The sequence below is a fragment of the Mustela lutreola genome, chromosome 5, assembly GCF_030435805.1.
Source record: "Mustela lutreola isolate mMusLut2 chromosome 5, mMusLut2.pri, whole genome shotgun sequence".
NCBI lineage: Eukaryota > Metazoa > Chordata > Mammalia > Carnivora > Mustelidae > Mustela > Mustela lutreola.
This window is the reverse complement of record NC_081294.1, coordinates 13,552,994-13,574,042: the sequence shown is the minus strand read 5'-3', so window position 1 is coordinate 13,574,042 and position 21,049 is coordinate 13,552,994. Positions and strand designations below refer to the sequence as shown.

General features: G+C 45.1%; 1 protein-coding gene across 2 annotated transcripts in view; it reads left to right on the top strand.

The window, feature by feature from the left end:
• The window catches only part of MYO10 (myosin X), a 211,098-nt gene that overhangs the window by 25,174 nt on the left and 164,875 nt on the right, over positions 1 to 21,049 (top strand). For both annotated transcript variants that reach the window (XM_059173683.1, XM_059173682.1), the window contains exon 2: positions 19,445 to 19,543. In XM_059173683.1, the coding sequence (XP_059029666.1) occupies positions 19,445 to 19,543 (99 nt within the window). The remainder of the gene's footprint in view (positions 1 to 19,444; positions 19,544 to 21,049) is intronic.

Sequence of the window (21,049 nt, the reverse complement as noted above, 5' to 3'; positions counted from 1 at the left end):
TGCATGGGTAGCAGCAGTTTGGTAGAAGATGGTTTCAAGGTCAGGAGCATGATGATTTATCCTCAGAAGACAGCAGTAAGCTCTGCAGAATGAGACCAGACAGATGTATGAGGTCTTCATTCTTGGAAGCATTTCCTTCAGAGGGTTTGGAAGCTGAGTTGTGTGTTGATTTGCTTAAAGACAGTCCTACCCATCTCTGGAAAAAGGGACTTAGGCCGCTGTCCATGGCCAGTGTGATCCATGGCCTCCTGCTTATCTGTGTCAGATATGGAAGCCTCCTCTGATAGAGTCTGGACTGTTCTCACGGATTTTGTGATTCGGTGCAGAATGAAACTCGACATTCTCAGCCCAGGCTCTGTGTTGCAAATACTTGAGCTCAAAGAACAGAGGTCCTCCCTCCTGCTTCAGCACACAATTCCCTTTTGTATTTTTATCCCTTTTTGGGTCGATCCTCTCTCTGCATTTGTTGATGGCTGTTTTCTGTATTTACTAGTTTCGTCTCTGATTAGATTAGACTCTCTGCAAGAAGACCGTCTCTTGTTCCATTTCAGGCTGCCCCACCGTCCTCGCTGCCCGGTGGGGACTGGGATGACTGGGCTACTTTACTAATGTTTATTCCCTTGGGGTCATCCCTTAATTGCTCTGTGGATTCGTGTTTATGGTTTGCATTTTGGAAAGTAGGAAACTGGGGCTCAGGAAAGGAGAGTGGGTAAGGCAGAAGTCTATGGGTTCCGTGAGGATGCACATGCCTGGGAGCCAATAATTTTATCATATAAATTACACATCAGTAGCACTGATGGTTAAAAAAACCAGTAGCACTGGTTTAAAAAAAAAAAAAAAGAAAAAAAAAGAAAGAAAGAAAAGAGAGGGGTACCTGGATGGGTCAGCCAGTTAAGTATCTGCATTTGGCTCAGGTCATGATCCCAGGGTTCTGGGGTTGAGTCCTGCACTGGGCTCCTTGCTCAGCAGGGAGCCTGCTTCTCCCTCTGCCTGCTGCTCTCTCTGCTTGTGTGTTCTCTCTCTCTCTCTCTGACAAATAAAATAAAATAAAAAATTTTTAAAAAACTTTAAAAGAAAAAAGAAGAGAAAAACCCCACCTGTTGTGCCACTTCTTAGCTCCGGAACTTGGGGCAAGTTTTTTACTCTGTGCCCACTCTCACATCTGTTAAATGGGGGCAGTATTGGTTCCTTGCTCATGGGGGTTAAAAGTACACAGGTCGGCGCGCGTGAATAGCTTGGCGCTGCCATGTGCTCCGTGTGTCTGCTGTTACTATGCTCCAGGCTTGCGTGGTTGGGGCATCAGAGGCTGGTCTCCTGGATTCTGAAGCTCATGTCCTCATCACTGAGTTCTGTGTCCTTCTTGGCCCTGGCACCGTGCCTTGTCTGCCAACAGGGCTAAGTCAATATTTGTAGAATGAATGAATGCTTTTGGAATTTGGGGGTGGGGGTTGGGGTGGTGGTTCTCCGGGTAAAATGAATTTGCTAAGAGATGAGAACATACTTTGGATTTATGAAGGAAGTAGAGCACCAGTTCAGAGATGTGGAAAATCCTTTGGATTTCCTTTGCCACGGCCAGAAGAGCAAACAGCTTTTCAGATCACTCGTTTTAAATGTGGAAAATACGGCTTCATGACAATCTGCCTCTCGAAGCTGCCTGGTGGTGGGAATTTCTATTCTAGTGTCCTTCCTGCTGTCTAGAAAATGAGTCTGGCCAGCAGTGGAGGGGTGGCATAGTAGGGCTGGAAAATGAGCAGATCAGGCGCTGGGATTCTGAGCAAAGTAGCTCCTGAATGTTTATTGTCAGAAATTCCAAAAGGCCCGCGGTTCTGGTGCATGACCCAGGATCTGTGTGTTCAGGGTAGAGCTTCCACTTGTAATACTGCTTTTCACAAATGTGAACCCCAAAATCTGTAATAGTCTTCATGGCTTTTTAAATGCAGTAGAGGTAATCTTAGGGAAGGGAGTTGGGCACAAAAGGTCAAGGTCATCGTTAATAGGGCAGGGCTGAGAAAAGGTATACATTCTCTAGCAGAGCTTCAAGGTGAATGGAGTTGATGCGGAAGTCTCCACGTTCTTAGGTCTTTGTTGGAAGGAGCCCTTCTGTCCTTCGGCCTGCCTAGCAGAGGTGAGCCTCCCGCTAAGCAGCGAGGCCTGGCATCGCACAAGCTGCTTACTTATGAGCATACCTCGCTTTATTGAACTTTGCAGATACTGCATTTTTATTTATTTGTTATTATTATTTTTTAACAGATTGAAGGTTTCTGGTAACCCTGTGTAGAGCAAATCTGTTTGCACCATTTTTCTAACAGCATTTGCTCACTCTGTCTCTGTGTCCATTTTGTAATTCTCATAGTATTTCAAACTTTTTCCAATATTATGCTTGTTGGGTGATCTGTGACCACTGATTATGACTTGCGATAAGCTCAGGTGATGGTTAGCATTTTTTTTTTTTTTTAAAGCAATGAAGCATTTTTATTTTATCTTTAAGTAGGCTCCTTGTGCAATGTGGGGCTTGTTTTGACCCTGAGATCCAGGGTCATATGCTCTATGGACTGAGTCAGCCAGACACCCTAGCAATAAAATATTTTTAAATTAAGTTATATACATTAATTTTTTTGTTTTTTTTTTTTTAGATACAATATCTCACACTCAACAGACTATAGTGTAAGTAACTTTTATATGCACTGGGAAACCAAAAAAATTCATGTGACTTGTTTTACTAGAGTACTCTTTACTGTGGTGGTCTGGAACCGAACCCCACAGTATCTCCTTCTGAGCTCTGCCTGTACTGTCTTGTTCCATCAGTGGACAGAAGTGCGGGGAGCAGAAGTGGCTGAGTTGGGGAGGCAGGCCAGGCCCTCCCACAGTGGGCCATGTCGATGCCCAGGCTAAAAGTGTGCATTGGTATTATTGGCAGAGCTGCCGGGAAAGGCTCAGGACAGGCTGGGTGTGAATGAGCTCAGCCTGGCTGAGATCTGAGGAGTGGTGGGGAGGGTGGAGGAGAGGCAGGGGGCCAGGATGCACAGGTCCTTGGGCCTTGGGAGGGATTTTGTCCAAAGGAAAAAGGCTTAAAGCCGGGAAGTGATATGCATTTTGCAAGAATCACTCAGACTTCTTGGTGGCACATAGATTAAACAGGGACGGGGCTGGCTGTGGGGACTAGGGTAGGGAGTGGAGTATGGGAAGGTGGTGATTACAGATGGCCTAGGTGGGCCTTTGTCCCCATGTGTTGAAAAGACAGTTTGCCTCTCAGAGCTGCTTACCTCCCTGCTGGATATTGGGGCAAATTTACAAGTTTTTCTGCAGTCTGTCTTCAGATCTCTACACTCCAGGCTCCAGACTAGCTTTTACTGTTACTCAAGTTCATTACACTTCTAACCTGTAGTCCATGGGAGCCCCCAGTAACCACATGTGCCTTATGCAGCACTCATTACATCTGCAAGACGCTCTTGTCTTAAAAAAAAAAAAAAAGACTCGTTATATTAAAAATACCTGGTTATGGAAGGAGGAGAGCGCAGGTTTGGGTGGAAGTGCATACTTTCTCGTGCTTGAAGTAGAATTAATTGTCTGGCTTTATTCGTTTTAACTCCAAACCCCCAATAACTCAGATAATGAGTCGACAAGTGCAATTAAGAGGTCAAGAATTTAGAAAACATTGCTTTTGAAATTGTCATAGAGTTTTGTGTTCACAGTAAACAGATATGTTTTTCTTCCTTCCCTTTGGTTAAAAAAAAAAAGTCACAGGCCAATTTATGTACCAAGTTCTCCAGAACTATTTTAATCATATACTGGGCGTGTAGACTTATCATTCTTAAGGCAATTTTAATTTATTACCCTCTTATTCAGAAGTCAAGAGAAAGACCCCTCCGCCGCTCTCTCCGGTAGCGTGTTATGCTAAGGGAGGCTGGGTTGTGACCAGTGACCGGACAGTGATTCCTACATACCTTTGCTGGTCGTTCCTGGGGAACATCTGTATGTTTGCTGCCTAGAATGAGAACAAGCAGAAGACGACCTTGCTTTCATGTCCGTGTCTACACAGCACCGTCTGAGCTCACAAAAGGACGTCTCTAGATTCTAGATCTGTGTTGTCTGGCATTTTATTTTTATTTTTTAAATTTTTAAGATTTTATTTATTTGAGAGAACGAGAGTGCAAGCAAGACGCGAGGTCAGACGGGCTCCGAGAGAATGGCTGGCTAAAGCAGCCAGCAAGGAGCTCCTGAAAGTTTTATCTCTGGAGCCCCTCGGAGCTGTTTGTGATAATTCCTGCTTCTGTGACCGCCAAGGAAGAGACGTGCAACTTCTTCGTGCCTTTGCTTTGGCGTCCCCAGGCCTCCTGCCGCCTGCAGGCAAGTTCTGCTTAGTGCAATCTGCTTATCTCCCCACGGGTGATTGATGACAGCATGAGGGCACACATACTTGTCGGTCAGCCCTTTCTTCTAACAAAAAGAGCTCAAGGAGTTCTTGAGACCATTGGGATCTGCAGAGTTTCAGTGCTGCTCTTCAAATGCCTGATAGCGTTGGGTGGGTTGCCCAGATTGTTCTGACGGCCGTTCTGTCCATGCTTGTTTTTTGCGATCCACAGGGATTCTATTTTTTTTTCTATTTATTTTTTTAAGATTTTATTTGTTTATTGGAGAGAGCACATGCGCATGTGAGAGCAAAAGCGGGGGAGCAGCTGGCAGAGGGAGAGGGAGAGGGAGAAGCAGCCTTCCTTTCCACTGAGCGGAGAGCCTGATGTGGGGCTCGATCCCAGGAGGCTGAGATCGTGACCTGAGCCAGAGGCAGAGGCTTAACCCACTGAACCGCCCAGGTGCCCTCCACTGGAGTTTTGCTTTCTTTTTTACTTATTTTATTTTATTCATTTATTTTTGAGAGAGAGAGAGAGAGAGAATCACTAGCAGGCAGAGGCAAGCAGAGGGAGAGGGAGAAGCAGGCTCCCGGGGCTCAATCCTGGGGTGCTGGGATCATGACCAGAGCAGAAGGCTGACGCTTAACTGACTGAGCCACCCAGATGCCCTCACTGGGATTTTTAAACTAAACTTGTCTTGGGAGCTCTTTCTGTGGAGTGAGGGGGTTTGAACCCATTTGTGTCTGCCCCTCTAAACGTCACTAAATCTTGTAGCCAATGCCAGGATGTCCCCAAGGACTGCTGGCACTTCTTGCCTGGAAATTGGGGCCCTGGAGATGAGTGGTTGTTTCTCTCGTGGGTTCCACTCAAGGAGATCCTGAGAACCTCTAAGTTTTGAATGACCAAGTCTTTTGAACTGACGTGGCCACGGTCTTGTTTTATTTCTTGTTTTTATAAGAACATAGTTGGAAAAGAGTCTGTTGCATTGTAAAACGATGTAAATTGGCCTGCATTTTATTGGGGAGGCAGTTTTAGTCCTTCGTGGTTTCTAGAGCTTGGTGGGGAGAGTCTGAGACCTTTTTATTTTCTTGGACCAGATAAAGGTGAATGCCTTCATTGTTCACTTGCACGGCGCTGTTAATAGTGTCCGGACGGTGATTAAGTAGAGCGGGTTAGCCACTTTACTTGGTCGCCGCAGCTTAGCCTGCTCTGGCACTTGGCTAATTTGCAGAAAATTGACCTTTCAGCTTGGTTTCCACCTGCTCTAGGGGAGTCTGTCCATTGCATCCGTTGTGTGAGGCCTGCTTCCTCTGTCAGCAGCCCAGGTGCAGGCTCTGTGTAGGTGTCCCCAGATGGGTCCTTGTAGCATCAAGCTCCAGTTACCTGTTTCTACTTTGTGGCCCCCCCCCCCCCGCCCCCGCCCAGAACTACAAGCTTCTGGAAGTTAGGTTTGTCTGTTGCTACTCTTTGGACTGGGTCTCAGTCCCAGGCATAGCATCTTTGTTGTTGTTCCCTCCGTCGGCGTCCACGTCTGCTCTCCGTGGAGAATTCCTGACGATGTGCTCACCTTCGTTATCAGCCAGTTTGAGCCTCGCAGAAACCTGGGGGTAGGTGGTCTTCCAGTCTCTTCTGTAGCTGGGGAAATGGAGACCCACGGAGGTTAATTTGTCCCAAGCCACATGGCTCAGCTGTGGTGAAGCCAGGATCCCTAGTGAAGCAGTTTGCCCCCCTGGACCGCGCCATCCCTGGGAACCACGACCCTCCAGTCCAGCCACGAGAGAAACCCCCAACCGGGGAGCATTCCATGAAACACCTGATGTATACACCTCAAAGCTGGCAAGGCCATTCAACAAGGAGAGTCTGAGAGACGGTCACACACCAGGGAAAACACGTAAGGAGGCGTGTCAACTGGAGAGACTGTCCCGGTTGGGATTCGGGGACGGAAAAAGGACATGAAGGAGAAACTGGTGGGAGGAACCACGTGTGGAGCTTGACTTGAAGTTCCTTTGTTGTGACAGACGTGCCCTGGCCACGAGAGCGGTCAGCAGTGGGGGGACCTGGGTGCAGGACGTGTGGGGACTCCTGTCATCTTCGCAGCTTCTCTGTAAAATCTGAACGTAGCCTGGAATTAAAAGTTCATTGAAAACAACCGCAGAGGGACGCCTGGGTGGCTCAGTGGGTTAAAAGCCTCTGCCTTTGGCTCAGGTCATGATCCCAGGGTCCTGGGTTCAAGCCCCACCTCGGGCTCTCTGTTCTGTGGGTATCCTGCTTCCTCCTCTCTCTGCCTGCCTCTCTGCCTACTTCTGATCTCTATCAAATAAATAAATAAAATCTTTTAAAAATTAAAAAAGAAAAGAAAAGAAAACAGCAGAAACCACAAGCCCCTTTGCTTTGCACAGCTGGTCTGGCGTGTCACGTTCCGGGTGCTTCTGCGTCCTCACACCTTTTATTTAGATGAAATCTCCTAGATAGAACAAAACTGACATTGAGGTGATTTAGAAGTGTTTCCGGGGCACCTAGGTGGCTCAGTGGGTTAAAGCCTCTGCCTTCGGCTCAGGTCATGATTTCAGAGTCCTGGGATCGAGCCCCGCATCAGGCTCTCTGTTCAGCGGGGAGCCTGCTTCCCCCTCCCTCTCTGCCTGCCTCTCTGCCTACTTGTGATCTCTGTCAAATAAATTAAAAAAAAAAAAATCTAAAAAAAAAAAGTTTCCATCCTCTTCAGCACCCTCCCATTACATTCCTGGTGGGTGTAGCTTGTATTTAGAAGTTACTTTTTAATCCCTCCCAACAGAAAAGCATCCACAGTTGTAGTTCTAGAGAAAAGGTTTATTCATGTGGTTAGTTAAACTAGGCCTGTATGGTCTTGGATTCTCCAGCAAGGCATTCAGAGGGGAGCTGTCAGAGCAGTGGATGGCTAACAGCCATTCTGGACGTGACCGAGGGTGCCTGGCGCAAGACCCCGGAGGTAGATATGGCCACGTTGTGTCGGAGAGCCCTGTGGCTCTGGAGCCCTTGGCTGAGCCGGCTCTTGCCATCTCATGTGATCTCTCTGTGCTCATACAGCAGGCAAGGATGTGGCCCGTCATTTTGTGCAGAGGGTCCTCAGGTCCTTGACCTAGGAGTCCATACCTTCAAGGGCAGCATGCAGTGCGGTCTCTAAGACCCCCTGCTGAATCCCTGAGCGGTTCCCTTCTCTGTGAGCAGTACGGGTCTTGCAGAAGCCACTGTGCGCTTACTGAGCATGGAACAGGGCCCTGGGATGGGGTCTGGGATTGAGAGGGAATTAATTAATTCTTAGCCCTCGTCTAGGGTGTCTGGCCCTATTCCTAGGTGCTGGAGATTGAACGGCATAAAACTAACCCATTCCTGCCTTATTCTGTCCTACAGCAAATAGTCCAAATGCTGAAATAATGATGGTTTTGGGGATCTAAGGAAAGCATATAAAAACTGCTGTGGTCATTTGCAGTCGCCTTCTGGCTGTCTTCTGAAAGTCGTGACATTTGTGTTACAAAAATAATAACTGATACGTCTTTGCTGGTAAACCATGGAGACTCCATGAAAAGAAGACTTCCTTGATGTCTGGAGTAAGGGAGGTCCCAGAAGGCAATGGCCCAGGGGATAGCAGGATCCAGGGAGGGAATGAAGTCAGAGGTGAGTCTGTCTCCATTCCTGATTGATCTCTCTTCCTCTCCTCTTTTGTTATTTGCAGTGTAATTCACATATCCGAAAATCCACCCTTTTGAAATACCCAACTCAGTAGTTTTTTTTGTATATTCGCTAATTACTAGTACTAGTATGTCAGTACATGTTAATATGAGAATAGACTAATGGTTGCACAGCCATCACTATCTGGTTCTAGAAGGTTTTCCTCACTCCAAAACAAAACAGAAAGCCCTACACCTACTAGTCGTCACTGCCTACACCCAGCCCTAGGCAGCCATCAGTCAGCTCTCTGTCTCCGTGGATTTACCTTCGGGACATACCATAGAACTGGGATCAGACAATACATGGTCCTTTCTGGCTTCTTCTGCTTAGCGTAGTGTTTTCAAGGCTCCCGCGTGTTGTAATGTGTATCAGTTCTTCATCCTTTTTATCACTGAGAAATCTCCCTTCGCATGAATGTGCCACATTTTAGAAAAATCTGTTCATCAGTTGAGGGTCTATGAGGGTTATTTCCACTTTCAGGCTGTTGTCAAATTGCTGCTACGAACATTCGTATATAGGTTTTGATTGCGGACATATATTTTCATCGCTCTTGGTTACTTGGATACTGAAGAGCGGGATTCCTGGGTCATCCGGTGACCCTTTTATGTTTACCCTTGGGAGGAGCTGCTGGACTGTTTTCTGGGGGAGCTGTGCCATTGTACCTTCTGACCAACAGTGTGTGCGGGTCCTAGTTTCTTCACATTCTTGCCAACTTGCGATCTGTCTTTTTGATTGGACCAGATTATTTTTAAGCGCTGTTTAATCCAGGAAGTATGGTTTTATGAAAAACATCAGCTGCTTTTGGAATTTAATAAAACTCTGCAAAGGAATTAGTGTGTATGCCTCAGAAGTGAGAAATACCTGTTTTAAGTGTATTTACTTCCTGTCGTGTTCTTGGTTCATTCATTTTCAGGAAGTGACGAAAAACTCCCATTCCAAGTAAATTTGTGTTTTGTTTTATTTTCCCCTAAAAACGGATAGGATAATCTTAATGAAATCCTGTTCTGGCTACTATGAATTTTTATTTGTAGGGTTTTTTTTTTTTTTTTTTTGGAAATAAAAACCTTATTCTGCTCAAGAATAGGAAGGAACAGGGGCGCCTGGGTGGCTCAGTGGGTTAAAGCTTCTGCCTTTGGCTCAGGTTATGATCCTAGGGTCCTGGGATCGAGCCCTGCATCGGGCTCTCTGCTCTGCGGGGAGCCTGTTTCCTCCTCTCCCTCTCTCTGCCTACTTGTGGTTTCTGTCTATCAAATAAAATCTTCAAAAAGAATAGGAAGGAACAGCAAACTCTAGGAGATAAGAGGTGAAAGATATCTGGCATTATAGTCCATGAAGAGTGCAAACATCTTGTCATGGCCTTTCATTGCCCCTTCTGTTCTATATTCTACTGTATCCCCTAAAAAGAAGAAGGGAATAGAGTTTTATGTTCCTTAGGATTTCTCACCGGTTTTTGAGAGTTCTTTTTATTTTTTTTATTTATTTTTATTTTTATTTATTTATTTGGCAGAGATCACAAGTAGGCAGAGTCAGGCAGAGAGAGAGGAGGAAACAGGCTCCCTGCTGAGCTGAGAGCCCAATGTGGGACTCGATCCCAGGACCCTGGGATCATGACCTGAGCTGAAGGCAGAGGCTTTAACCCACTGAGCCACCCAGGCGCCCCTGGTTTTTGAGAGTTCTTACCATCAGAACAGTTTTACTCGTTTGATAAAATCTGCGTGTCCTTTCTTCCATTTACCTACTGTCTTTCTTGCCTTGATCTCCTTATGTTACGTAATTATTTCCTTTGGAAGAGATTGGAGGGGGAGGGGAGGGTATTAGGAAAGAGGTACTTTATCCTGGATATATTGTAAGCTCTTTAGAGCAGCAACAGTTTTGTATCCTGTTGAATCTTTCATGGTTCCTGGTACCAAATGGGGGGCTCAGAAGATATTTGTAGGAGGAATGGGCTGTTGGGCGGGTGGACGGAGAGATGGTCTCCTGGGTGAAGTGACTTACAGAAGAACGGATGAATTTCATGTGTGTTGATGGATTCTTCAGCCCTAGTTCGTCCTCTTTTCAACACAGGTGTTGGCTCTGTGATGACTGGTTAACTGGTAGATGGACTAGTTTGTTCTCTAGATTCTCAGTGTTTGAGGTGATCTCAGCAACTTGGGGATATCTTTGTTCTTTCAATATTCTTTCTGGATTATTTCTAGTCACTGTCATTTACAAGAGAAACTAACGAGCTATTTTAAGGAATTGTGAAGAAGGTAGGAAGAAAATTAGAATATAAAACAGGGGCTGAATCAGTTGGCAAGCTGGACCCCATAGCCAGGGAATAAACTCTTTACAGCATCACACAGTCATAATTTAAGCATCTCGCCACCTAAGAACGTTTGGGTTTGATTTTTGGATCAGGAGTGGGAGATGCCAATGAGTCTTTGTATCTTTACCAGTGAGCAAAGGTTAGTTTCTGGTTGGTGATGCTTTTTCTCATTTTCTTTCTTTTTCTCCTTTTCTACCTTCTACTATTCGTATGCTTTTCATGTGCTCCTCTGGAAGCTTTTCATGCCCTTTCTCCTTGGAAACTGCCCTTCCACGTAGCTGATAGGGGTAACAGAGTCTGCCCCTCTGGGCAGGACAACAAGAAAAAATGGGAGTGCCTCATGATCCTTCTTGGTGGCAGCGTTGAGGGAGGGGAGGATGGGGTCTTAACAAGTTCTCCAAAGACGTGGGACGAACAGTCTCTGCACTTCATATGATGAATGCAGACAGGCCTCCGTTTGCAGCCTTACTGCTTTTTAGGGGTGTTGGAGTTGTTGGGGCTGCTGCATGTCTACCTGTAGAAATAGTACCATAAATGGTCCTTCGGCCCATAGACAAGGCCCAGAAATGATGTTAGTGAAGATGAGGATGACCGAGCTGAAAGCTATAAATCTATTGTAGCTACAAATAGCTGGAAAGCATTTCTTATAAAAATATATAGTATTTCAGCAATACCATCGAGGATTCTAAAGGCCTGTCTAGGGAGCTATCTAACACGTCCAGCATCATCTTAGGGTGGGGGTGATTATGTCTGTGAGTCTAGAGCAGAATGTCCACAACACATTTTCCTCTGGAGTCTAGTGTTGGCCTCAGCCCTGATGGGCCAAGGACAGTTGTTGGGATTGCCTATCCAGAAAACAAAAGGCATCGCTGTCCCACAGCCAAAAGTAGAATGGCACAAGTTGCCACAGGTCTCCATCATCACGGGCTCCAGGCTCATAGTTTCTCTCTTCAACTTCCCTTTTTTTATAAATCTTTTTTTTTTTTTTTTTTTTTAAGATTTTATTTATTTATTTGACAGAGAGAGATCACAAGTAGGCAGAGATGCAGGCAGAGAGAGAGAGAGAGGAGGAAGCAGGCTCCCTGCTGAGCAGAGAGCCCGATGCGGGACTCGATCCCAGGACCCTGAGATCATGACCCGAGCCGAAGGCAGCGGCTTAACCCACTGAGCCACCCAGGCGCCCCCAACTTCCCTTTTTTACTAGCCCCCCACTCCCCTGCCTTGCTGGCTGGTGCAGGGTGGAGCTGTGGCTTTAGCACCTGATTGAGTTCTGCACCCTTTGAGACCTGACACTAAAACCACCCGGGGTCCCTTGAGAGTCTAAGGAGCCCTGGGCCTGGTTGAAGGGTTCCTCTTTGGAATCTGATACGGTTGTTGAGAAATGAGGTGTCTCAGATCTAATGCCCTGTCAATCAGGAGGTGAAGAAATGAGTCTGAGATCACTCAGATCACTTGAGGAACCCAGAGTCGGCAGGCTGTGTGGCCAGGGGATGGAAAGACCACCCACGGGTGTGGGGATGCCGAGAGTCACTGGTCCCAGGGCCCACTCCTGAGGAGTGGCCATCCCCGGAGGGGAGAAGTCTTGGGTTTCCCCTTCCCTTTTCTTTTTTGGGGAACAATCTGCTGAGTCTGTCTCCAGCCAGCTGTCCTTCGTCCCCACTGCTTGTGGGCATGCTGCAGTTTTCACGCTTACATTTTACACGGACATCTGCCCCTCTCTCCATTCTTGTGCGCACCATTTCCAAATTCCTGACCCATTTTGTGTTGGCGGTTTGTGAGCATTGGGTGGTTGAAAAAGCTCCTGAGGGTCAAGAGCACCGTGGCCAGGTTTTGTCTGTACCATTTGGTCATCTGTGTAAAAACATGAAACGTCTGTTCTGATCTACTTTAAAAACATAACAGACTGGACAGATGGAGGAAAAAGGAGAAAGTCCTTCTCGCACCACCGTCGGTCTGTGTGCCTGGTTGAACGTCTTCCTTGTCAAAACATTTTGAGTCCTGGAGTCACCCTCTCCCTTCTGTATGTACCTGGTTTAATGTCCCCAGAAATTAGATCTGCCCCAGGTATGCTGTATCTGGGCCAATCGACTCTGGGAAGTTGTAGAAATTTCTAGAAATTAAGCAATAGCATCTGCTTTTTGTTAACAGGGTCACTGACAGTAATTGGTTTTGGAAACTCTGATTTGGCTGTGGCTCTCAAACTTTGTATTGCTCTGGCTTTGTGATGCTCAACCAGGACTGGCCTTCCACCCCCAATAAAGAATCACCTCGACCTAAATGTTGCTGATACCAGGTTGAGAAATCAGCTTTAGGACTTTATGCTTTATGTGTTGCAAAAGCCATATCTTTTAAGTTGAATAATAGGATTAGAAAAAAAAATATGTTGAAAAGGTGTTTCTACTTCAACAGGGGGAAAAAAAAGTCTATAAAACAGACATTCATTTATATGTAGAAGCGACCCCCCCCCCCCCAAAAAAAAAAAAACGGACACAGAGAACAGATCAGTGGTTTGCGAGGGGTGGGGAGGGGATGGGAAAAATAGGTAAAGGGTGTCAAAAGACAACAAATTTCCAGTTATAAATAAGTCCTGGGAATGTAACGTACAGCTTGGTGATCGTAGTTAATACGGTAGTGTGTATCTGGAAGTTGTTAAGAGAGGAGATCTTTAAAGTTCTCATCACAAGAAAAAAATTGGAACTATGTGTGGTGATGGATATTAACTAGGCTTCGGTGAACATGTCACAGTTATGCAAATATTGAATCATGTGCACCTGACACTAATATGTTATCTGTCATTTACATCTTGATTTAAAAAAAAAAAATGGAGAAAAAGGGCTGTTTGAATCCTTGGTACTATAATATCCACATCCGGTTTCTGGAATTCAGTAGGGTCAGGAACAGACCTTGCCCTGCAGCCTTTTGTATTAGATATTGTAGAAGATGCCAGGTTAGACGTGATGGCAGGCAAAAGAGGAGAACGTTGCCTTGGCTGCTGAATTTATTACAGATTTAATTAATTTTAATCTTCCTTGTTTCCTTTCTTCTTTAAGTGAGCCTTTGTAGCTATGATGGGGTTGAAATCATGACTCTGAGATCAAGAGTTCCATGTTTACTGGCTGAGCCATCAAGGCGTGCCTACTATAGATTTAAAGAGCCCTATTAATTTAACCGTTGAAAACTTGTTTGATCCCTTTCTCTTTAAAAAAAAAAAAAAAAAAATCACATTTCCGAACAAATTGTGACTTTATCACGTAGGTCCTTAGAGAATCCTGAACCGTGACTTACTAACACAGGCCACGTAAGAGAAGTAGGTGTGGTTCTGGGTCTGAGATTGAGTTGTGTGTTTGGGTACAAAAAATGTTCTCCTTTCTGTGAATCTGTAATTAGAACATGCCACACGGAGTGGTATTTAAAGCATAGCATCGTCTCTCTTTAGGATTTTTTCCTTACCTTCTTTTTAAACTTAGTTTTTGGTGTGGGTTTTTTTTTTTTTTCTCCCGCCAAAGTTCAAAAGAGAAAATCATTTTTAAAATCCGAAGGGAAATACAGTACTTTTTGAAAAGTAGATTGAAATCTATGCTGGTGATTTTATCTCCTTTACCTTCAAGCAGGGATCAGCAGGCATTGTGTGGGAAGGGCCGGGAGGTAAAAATTTCAGGTGGTGTTGCTATGGTGGCGAGAAAGAGCCAGTTGAAATTCCTGGCCCAGGGAGGGGGCAGGAGGCACCCCCGGTCCCCAGTCGGCTGGGGATATATGATTATCTTCTAGGGTGATGGGTCTAATAATTAAGCCCTGTGAGACAGTGATACAATCTCTCACCATCTCATCTTTCGATTAGTTTGGGCAAGTCTCCTATGTGGTCTCAGCCCCTCACTGACATGAGTGGAGAGCAGGGACTTGAACTCAGCACAGATCTTCAGAGAATTCAGCCCTTCCCCCTGAATGCTTGTGGGTACGTGGTCTGTGTATGTTTCTTGATTTCTTGTCACCCAGTTATAGAGACACAACTGGGTTTTTCCCATTACAGAATGGTTAGGAACGTGTATGTACGATTGAGAAGTATGTAGGTTTGGAAATCATTTTTTTAAAAATGATTTGGAAGCATTCCATTGTATGGATTTGTTACGTTTTGTCTCTATACCAGTTAGTGGTCATTTGAATGATTTTTAGTATTTTGCTATTAATGAGTAGCTCCAAATATTTGCATGCAAAACTTTTTTTTTTTTTTTTTTTAAAGATTTTATTTATTTATTAGAGAGACAGCATGAGAGGGCTGGGCGTGGTGGCCAAAGGGAGAAGCAGTCTCCCAAGTGACCGGGAGCCGTGTACCAAGACCCTGAGATCAAGACCTGAACTGAAGGCAGTAGCTTAACGGACTGAGCCCCCCAGGTGTCCCTGCACGCAAGACTTGTTGAAACCTTTCTTTTGAGGAGGTAGATCTCTAGGAGTTGAATTGTGGGAACCCAAGGTGAGATTGTGTTTAGCTTTTTAAGAAACTGCCAAACTGTTTTCTAAAGCTGCTGTACCGTTTTACATCCTTACCAACACGTGGTACCGTCAGTATTATTACTTTTTTTCTATCCAGGAAATCATTTGTTGGGAATGGGAAGTAGACCCTACGAACCTCCCTTTCAGAAACAGGGAGGCATGTAATAACCAACCCTTCCTACAGGATTGCTCCAGATCAAAGCGGATGGAGCTTTGGTGCAAGGACATTGTGGTGTAAAAATGTTACTGGTGATTACGTGCAGGAAAATTTTTAGCTGTTAAATTTCACACTTATCCGGCTCAGAGATTAGGATGAAAACTTGCCCAAGTTTTAATAAAATGTGTATGTTAGGATCAAACTTAGAAAGACATTTTAACACTCAACTCGTGAGCTTTCTCCGTATGCTAGGTTGCCTGGATTGTGCATTAAGTTATCAGCCTTATTTAACAATGACAGAATCTAATGGCTTGCGTATGGTAGGCAAATAGTTCTTCCCCACACAAACCTGGACGATCTGGTGAGTGTCCGCTTGTGACTTCATTTTCAAACGCCTGTGGGTGGCCTCTTTTCTGGACCTGGGCACGTGTGTTCTATTCAGACAGAGCGGAGGCAGAACATTTGGGGGCTCAGGGAAACCATCAAGAACAATCTGTAAAAATAGCCACTTCAGTTGTACTCTGTAGTTCGGATTTCATGAAAATTGCCAGGTTAAGCTTTTTCAAGGAACAAAGGGAGTGTTTTGAATGTGTTTCCATTCCTACCTGTGGAAGACAGCAGCTGTAGGCCTCGTGTTATGGCCAATGGGCTTGAAATTTCCAGTCTGGGTGCATTTCCTAGAACCTGCTTATCAGCATTTCTTCACACCTATTGAAAAAGACCTTTGGACGAAGGAAGTTGAACCGCTGTTTGATCCTATAGGACTGTGTCAACAAAGGGCTTACCCGACCTTCAGGGACAGTAAAAAGTACCATCGCACAACTCAGGTGTAAGAAACTGAACGCGGTGTAGCTTCTGGAAGTCAGGAGGTTTATGTTAATCCTTGCGACAATTCATATTAATTCAGCAATGTTTCATAATAAAATATTTGATTCTTACTAAGTAGGCGGTTTTAAAAATGGGCAACCCATGAAATCCGTTTTGATTAAAAAAAAATAGTGCAGAGTCATAGCAAACAGTGCTTCAGACTTAGGATTTGGGGGACAGGACCACTGTGAATTAATTATTTCATGATTTTTACCCAATGAGTAAAAGTTCTCACCTTATAGAACTTCGGAAGTTTCCATTTGAGTGTGTGTGCATACATGTGTGTGTACATGTGTGTGTCTGTAGGTAATTCAGAACTTTAAAATGTTGCAGTCTCTGATGTGTAAATTAAAAAGACAATAGAGGGGCGCCTGGGTGGCTCAGTGGGTTAAAGCCTCTGCCTTGGGCTCAGGTCATGATCCCAGGGTCCTGGGATCGAGCCCCACATCTGGCTCTCTGCTCAGGGGGAAGCCTGCTTCCCTTCCCCTCTCTCTGCCTACTTGGATCTCTGTCTGTCAAATAAATAGAATCTTTAAAAAAAAAAAAAATGATAGAAACGGGGGTGTCTGGCTGGCTCAGTCTGTAGAGCATGCAAGTCTTGATCTCAAGGTCATCAGTTCAAGCACCACATGGGGTGTAGAGATCACTTCAATAAATAAAAATAGTTCAGACACTTAGAAGTCTTTTTCTAGATCGTTGGAGTTAATGTAGTTTTGGGGTGGAGTGCTGTGTGAGAGAACAGTGTTAGAGGACGGCGGAAGTGAATGTTCTTTTTGGAAGCAGCTGTGGGCTAAATAAATCCGACTGGCAGGCAGTTGGAAGAGAATTCTTGGTGTTCCCTGTGTCTCAGCCCGAGCTGCCCATCAGAGGTACAGCAGTGACTCCTGCAGGGTTGGGGACTCCCCTCTCTTGATGTTCTGTGTGTTCTTTAAATAAGGCAGGCTTTATAGAGATTTATAGAGAAATAGCTTGTAATCATTTTTGATGCTGTGTATGATTGTGGAGGATTTCAACCCCTCTTTGGAGGTAAGGTTGAAGTATGAGTTAATACCTCAAGACTTGTGTAACAAGGAGAAAGGGAATGCCTGTGGGGAGGGCTTCTGTAGGGCTGTGGCAGGTGGTGCTGGGAGAGCCAGTCACAGGGAACAGGAGAGCTGGTCCCAAAGCCCCAAAGACTTGGACCAGACTCAGTGTTGACTTGGGATTCCGAGCAAGGTTCTGGCTCCTGGCTGGCAAGGTCATTACTGGCAACAAGGGAGTAATTTTTAAGTCAGATTTTTCAAAATAATTTTCAAAGAAGTACACCCAATATAGGACTCAGACTTAAAACCCCGACATCAAGTGTCACCTGCTCTACAGACCGAGCCAGCCAAAGGTCCCCAAGTCAGATTTTTGTGTCTTAAATTTTCCCTTCTGGCGAGCAAGGGTAGAAGAGAACAGATGGTTCTGTGTGTGGTCACTGGCCACTTAAAGTGACTTCTGGGTTATATATTTTTTTAAAGATTTATTTAATTGACAGAGAGCATAAGCAGGGGGAGCAGCAGGCAGAGGGAAAGGGGAAAGCAGACTCCCCACTGAGCAAGGAGCCCCATGTGGAGCTTGATCCCAGGACCCTAAGATTGTGACCTGAGCCAAAGGCAGAGGCTTAACCCACTGAGCCCCCCAGGTGCCCCTGTTGTTATATTTTAATGTGCATTGATTCGTTCATTTATTTTATGAATTATTTCAAGGAGATAAATAGTATGGAGTGTAGAAAGAGCATGGGGTTAGGAATCGGAGGGAAGAGCTGTGTGATGGAAAGCAAGGACTTGGGCTCTGAGTTTCAGTTTCCTCCTGGAGGCAGGATTCCCTGCTTACTGAGGGTTGGTATTAAATCGATTCAGTGTCCTTGAGGCTCTTAGCTTGTGACTGTGACACATGGGCATGCCATTATTGGAAGTTAGCTACTCTTTTTGCTACTGATAAACATAATTTAAAGTAGTATAACGTGGAGGGGGGGGGGCCAGATGGCTCAGCGGGTTAAGCATCCAACTCTTGATTTCAGCTTGGGACTTGATCTCAGGATTATAAGATTGAGCCCGGCATTTGACCATACTGGGCATGGAGCCTGCCTAAGATTCTCTCTCCCTCTCCCTTTCACCCATCCTCCGCCAGTGTGCTCTCTCAAAAACAACAACACCCCAAAAACCCCCCAAAACTAAAATACTCCGATGAAAAATAACGTAACATAAAGTTATTTCTATATTATTTACTTATATATTACTTATATATTATTTATTTATATTTATTTATCTATATTATTTATCCCCCACCAACTCTTTTAAGAGACTAGTAGGAGCCCCTTAAATGGCAAGTTAAATATACTCTAATCAATATATTTTACATATTTCACTTAACATTTGAAATCAAAATTAAGTAGACCAATAAAATGAGGTTGAAAGTTCTAGAAAAAGTTCCATGCAGGTGCCATTTCCAGTGGTAACTTAGGTATAGTATTTTCACATGAACACCCTGCGTCATAAGGATGTGCTTGTTTGGGGTCCTTTTTGTTGGGGTTGATGAAGTGGACCAGATTAGTAATAACTTGATGAAAAATGAGCACTTAATGGTATGTTCCATCACATGGGCGTACATCATACGGATAATTTGTTATAATTTGATCAGTAACACCCAGTGATTTCTTCAAACTTTTATCTCTTGTTCTTGGAAACGAGTGGTTTTCATGTTGTGAAATTAAAGGAAGAGGAAATTCATCATCGAAAGATAAATACTCGCTTATTTCATTTGTCCAGTGGGGGCATAACAAATGGAAATAAAATCAACGCTGAAGACTAGGCCCCAGGTGAAAACAATAGGATCTGCAAGTTTCCGTCTTGGGCTATAGTCCTGAACACTGGCATGTGTTGGATGGTTTGGTGGAATCCTAGCGAAAGTTCTGATCTTTCCTAAGACTTTAGTCCTTCTCTTGGAGCATCGATTTGACCCCTGGATTTGGTCCCAGTAGGAAGTCAGCAGACTGTTCGAATGCCATCCAGGTGGCCAGGCTCAGGTGGCCGGGTGCTCCAGGCTTGGAGCTGGGAAGGTCGGAGCCAGCAGATGCCAGTGAGTTTTCAACACTGGTGGAGCAATGTGGCGACCTGGTTAAACTTGTTTCTGGAACCCAACTGCCTGGAGTCAAGTTCTTCCCATCTTGCGATGCTGGGCGAGTTGCTCTGCCTTCAGGCCTTCAGGTTCTCTCTCTGGAAAGCTCAGTGATAGCAGTGCCTGTCTCAAGGGCCTTTCTGAGTGACATGAGATCATTCGCATAAACCACTTGGCATTTCCGCAACACAAGGCCTACTATTTTCTGGCCTCCTTTTCCGTGTTCTCTGGTGGGACGCTCAGTCAGGCTTGTCTTTAGTGAAGGCTGTGCCTGATGCTTTCTGAAGAGTCATTCTTGTTTGAGAAAAACATTTGCTTTTTAAAATGTTGTTTTTTCTTAAAGGAATGTAGTAGTCAGTGGTTTTGAGAGTGGTGATTTGCCACGAAACACAACCCAAGCTCCCAGTGAAATCTCCATTGTTTTGTTTACAGGGGACACGGGTCTGGCTGAGAGAAAATGGCCAGCATTTTCCAAGTACTGTCAATTCCTGTGCAGAGGGCGTCGTGGTCTTCCGGACAGACTATGGTCAGGTGAGCACACGTGGGCGGCTTCCCGACATGTTCTGCTTCCGAAGGTTGTCCTACAAGAGCACATGAGTGTTCGCTGGCCCCCTCTCTCCCTCCCCCCCATACCTTCAATGGTTTTTTTCTAAGTGGGAAAAACCAAATCCTGGAAAGAATGTAGAACATACACCTTAAGTGTGTGGGGGAGATGTAATAAAACTCCCCAAACGGAACGTACAAAGTGTTCCAACCGGACAGGACAGAAGAGCGCTCCACTTGGCTGGTTCCTGGGAATCTTGTTAAAGAAACAGACGAACAAGGTGCAAGCAATTTGAGAAAAACTTCAGAATTATGGATATTTGCATATTGGTTTCCTTACCGCCTTCCCTTGAAATTCTGGCATGTCCTACAGTGTTGGAAATACGGGTCTGCCGGTGACAATGTAGGTAGTGGCAGTTCCTGTAAGAACACGGTGGGCTACACCTCAGCCTGAGTCCCTTGTCCACCTTGTTCTTCAAACAAAGAGGTTCCTTCAGGTGGGGGCTTTGACCACTGCTTCGGGTGCCCTGTTCATTAGTGAAACCTAAAAGCTTGTATCAGCGAAAACAAATACATGAATCCAGAAATTAACTCATCGGTTGTATTTGGGCGATTGTAAAAGAAGGCTGGTGTCTGGTGTCTCCGTTTTATCAAGGAAACTCATTTTAATGTTACCAATGGATGCCTTTTTCAGAGGCACATAGCAAAATCTAAGACCTAAGGAGAGAAGGATGTCCTCTGCCGGTATTTAAAAACTCAGTGTCTGATTCTGGTTTGCCAGTTTTGTTGACAACAAACCCTTCAGGGGCAGTGTCAAGTAGTTTAAGGCAGATACGGGCTACATGGTTATCAAGACCTCTTCCCAGAGAGAGTCCACTTGGTGGCACCTTTCTTGTTTCATGGTTTAATCAAGTGATGTCACTGGGCTGTGTTACAGGTCCTCAGTTTCTCTGTCGCCTGAGAGTCTTGAATAGTTGATTAGCATTTGTCCCGTGGGGAAGACCTCGCTGGGTTTGGTCGAAGGCGATTGCGGGGGATGGGGAGGGGCAGAGAGATCGCGAGTCTGACGGTCATTGCCAGCAGGGACTCGAACTGCTGTCCAGCCTGGTTTCCTTCTCATCAGATTCTCAGGCTGTATGGTATGATCTGTAAACTAAGGACAGGCTAAGTGACTTTTGTCAGGCGTGAGTGTGTACGTTCCCACGCAGGGCTCGTCCGTGTCCGTCTGTCGTGCCGTTATCCTGCCTGCCCTTCCCACTCGACCCGGATGAGAATTCACTGCCTTTTAGGTTCTGTACGTACTTTTCAAGATGATGGAAAAAACCAGAAAAGCGTGTATTTAAACAGTGCCCATGACTTGATGTAACTTTGTTCCTGAAAGTGTTATAAAATAGATTGTTGATGGAATTTTTTCTTCATTGACTTGTTTTTTAATCCCAAAGATAATTCTTTTTTTTTTTTTTAACTTTACCCCTCTATAAAAAATGTGTGGTA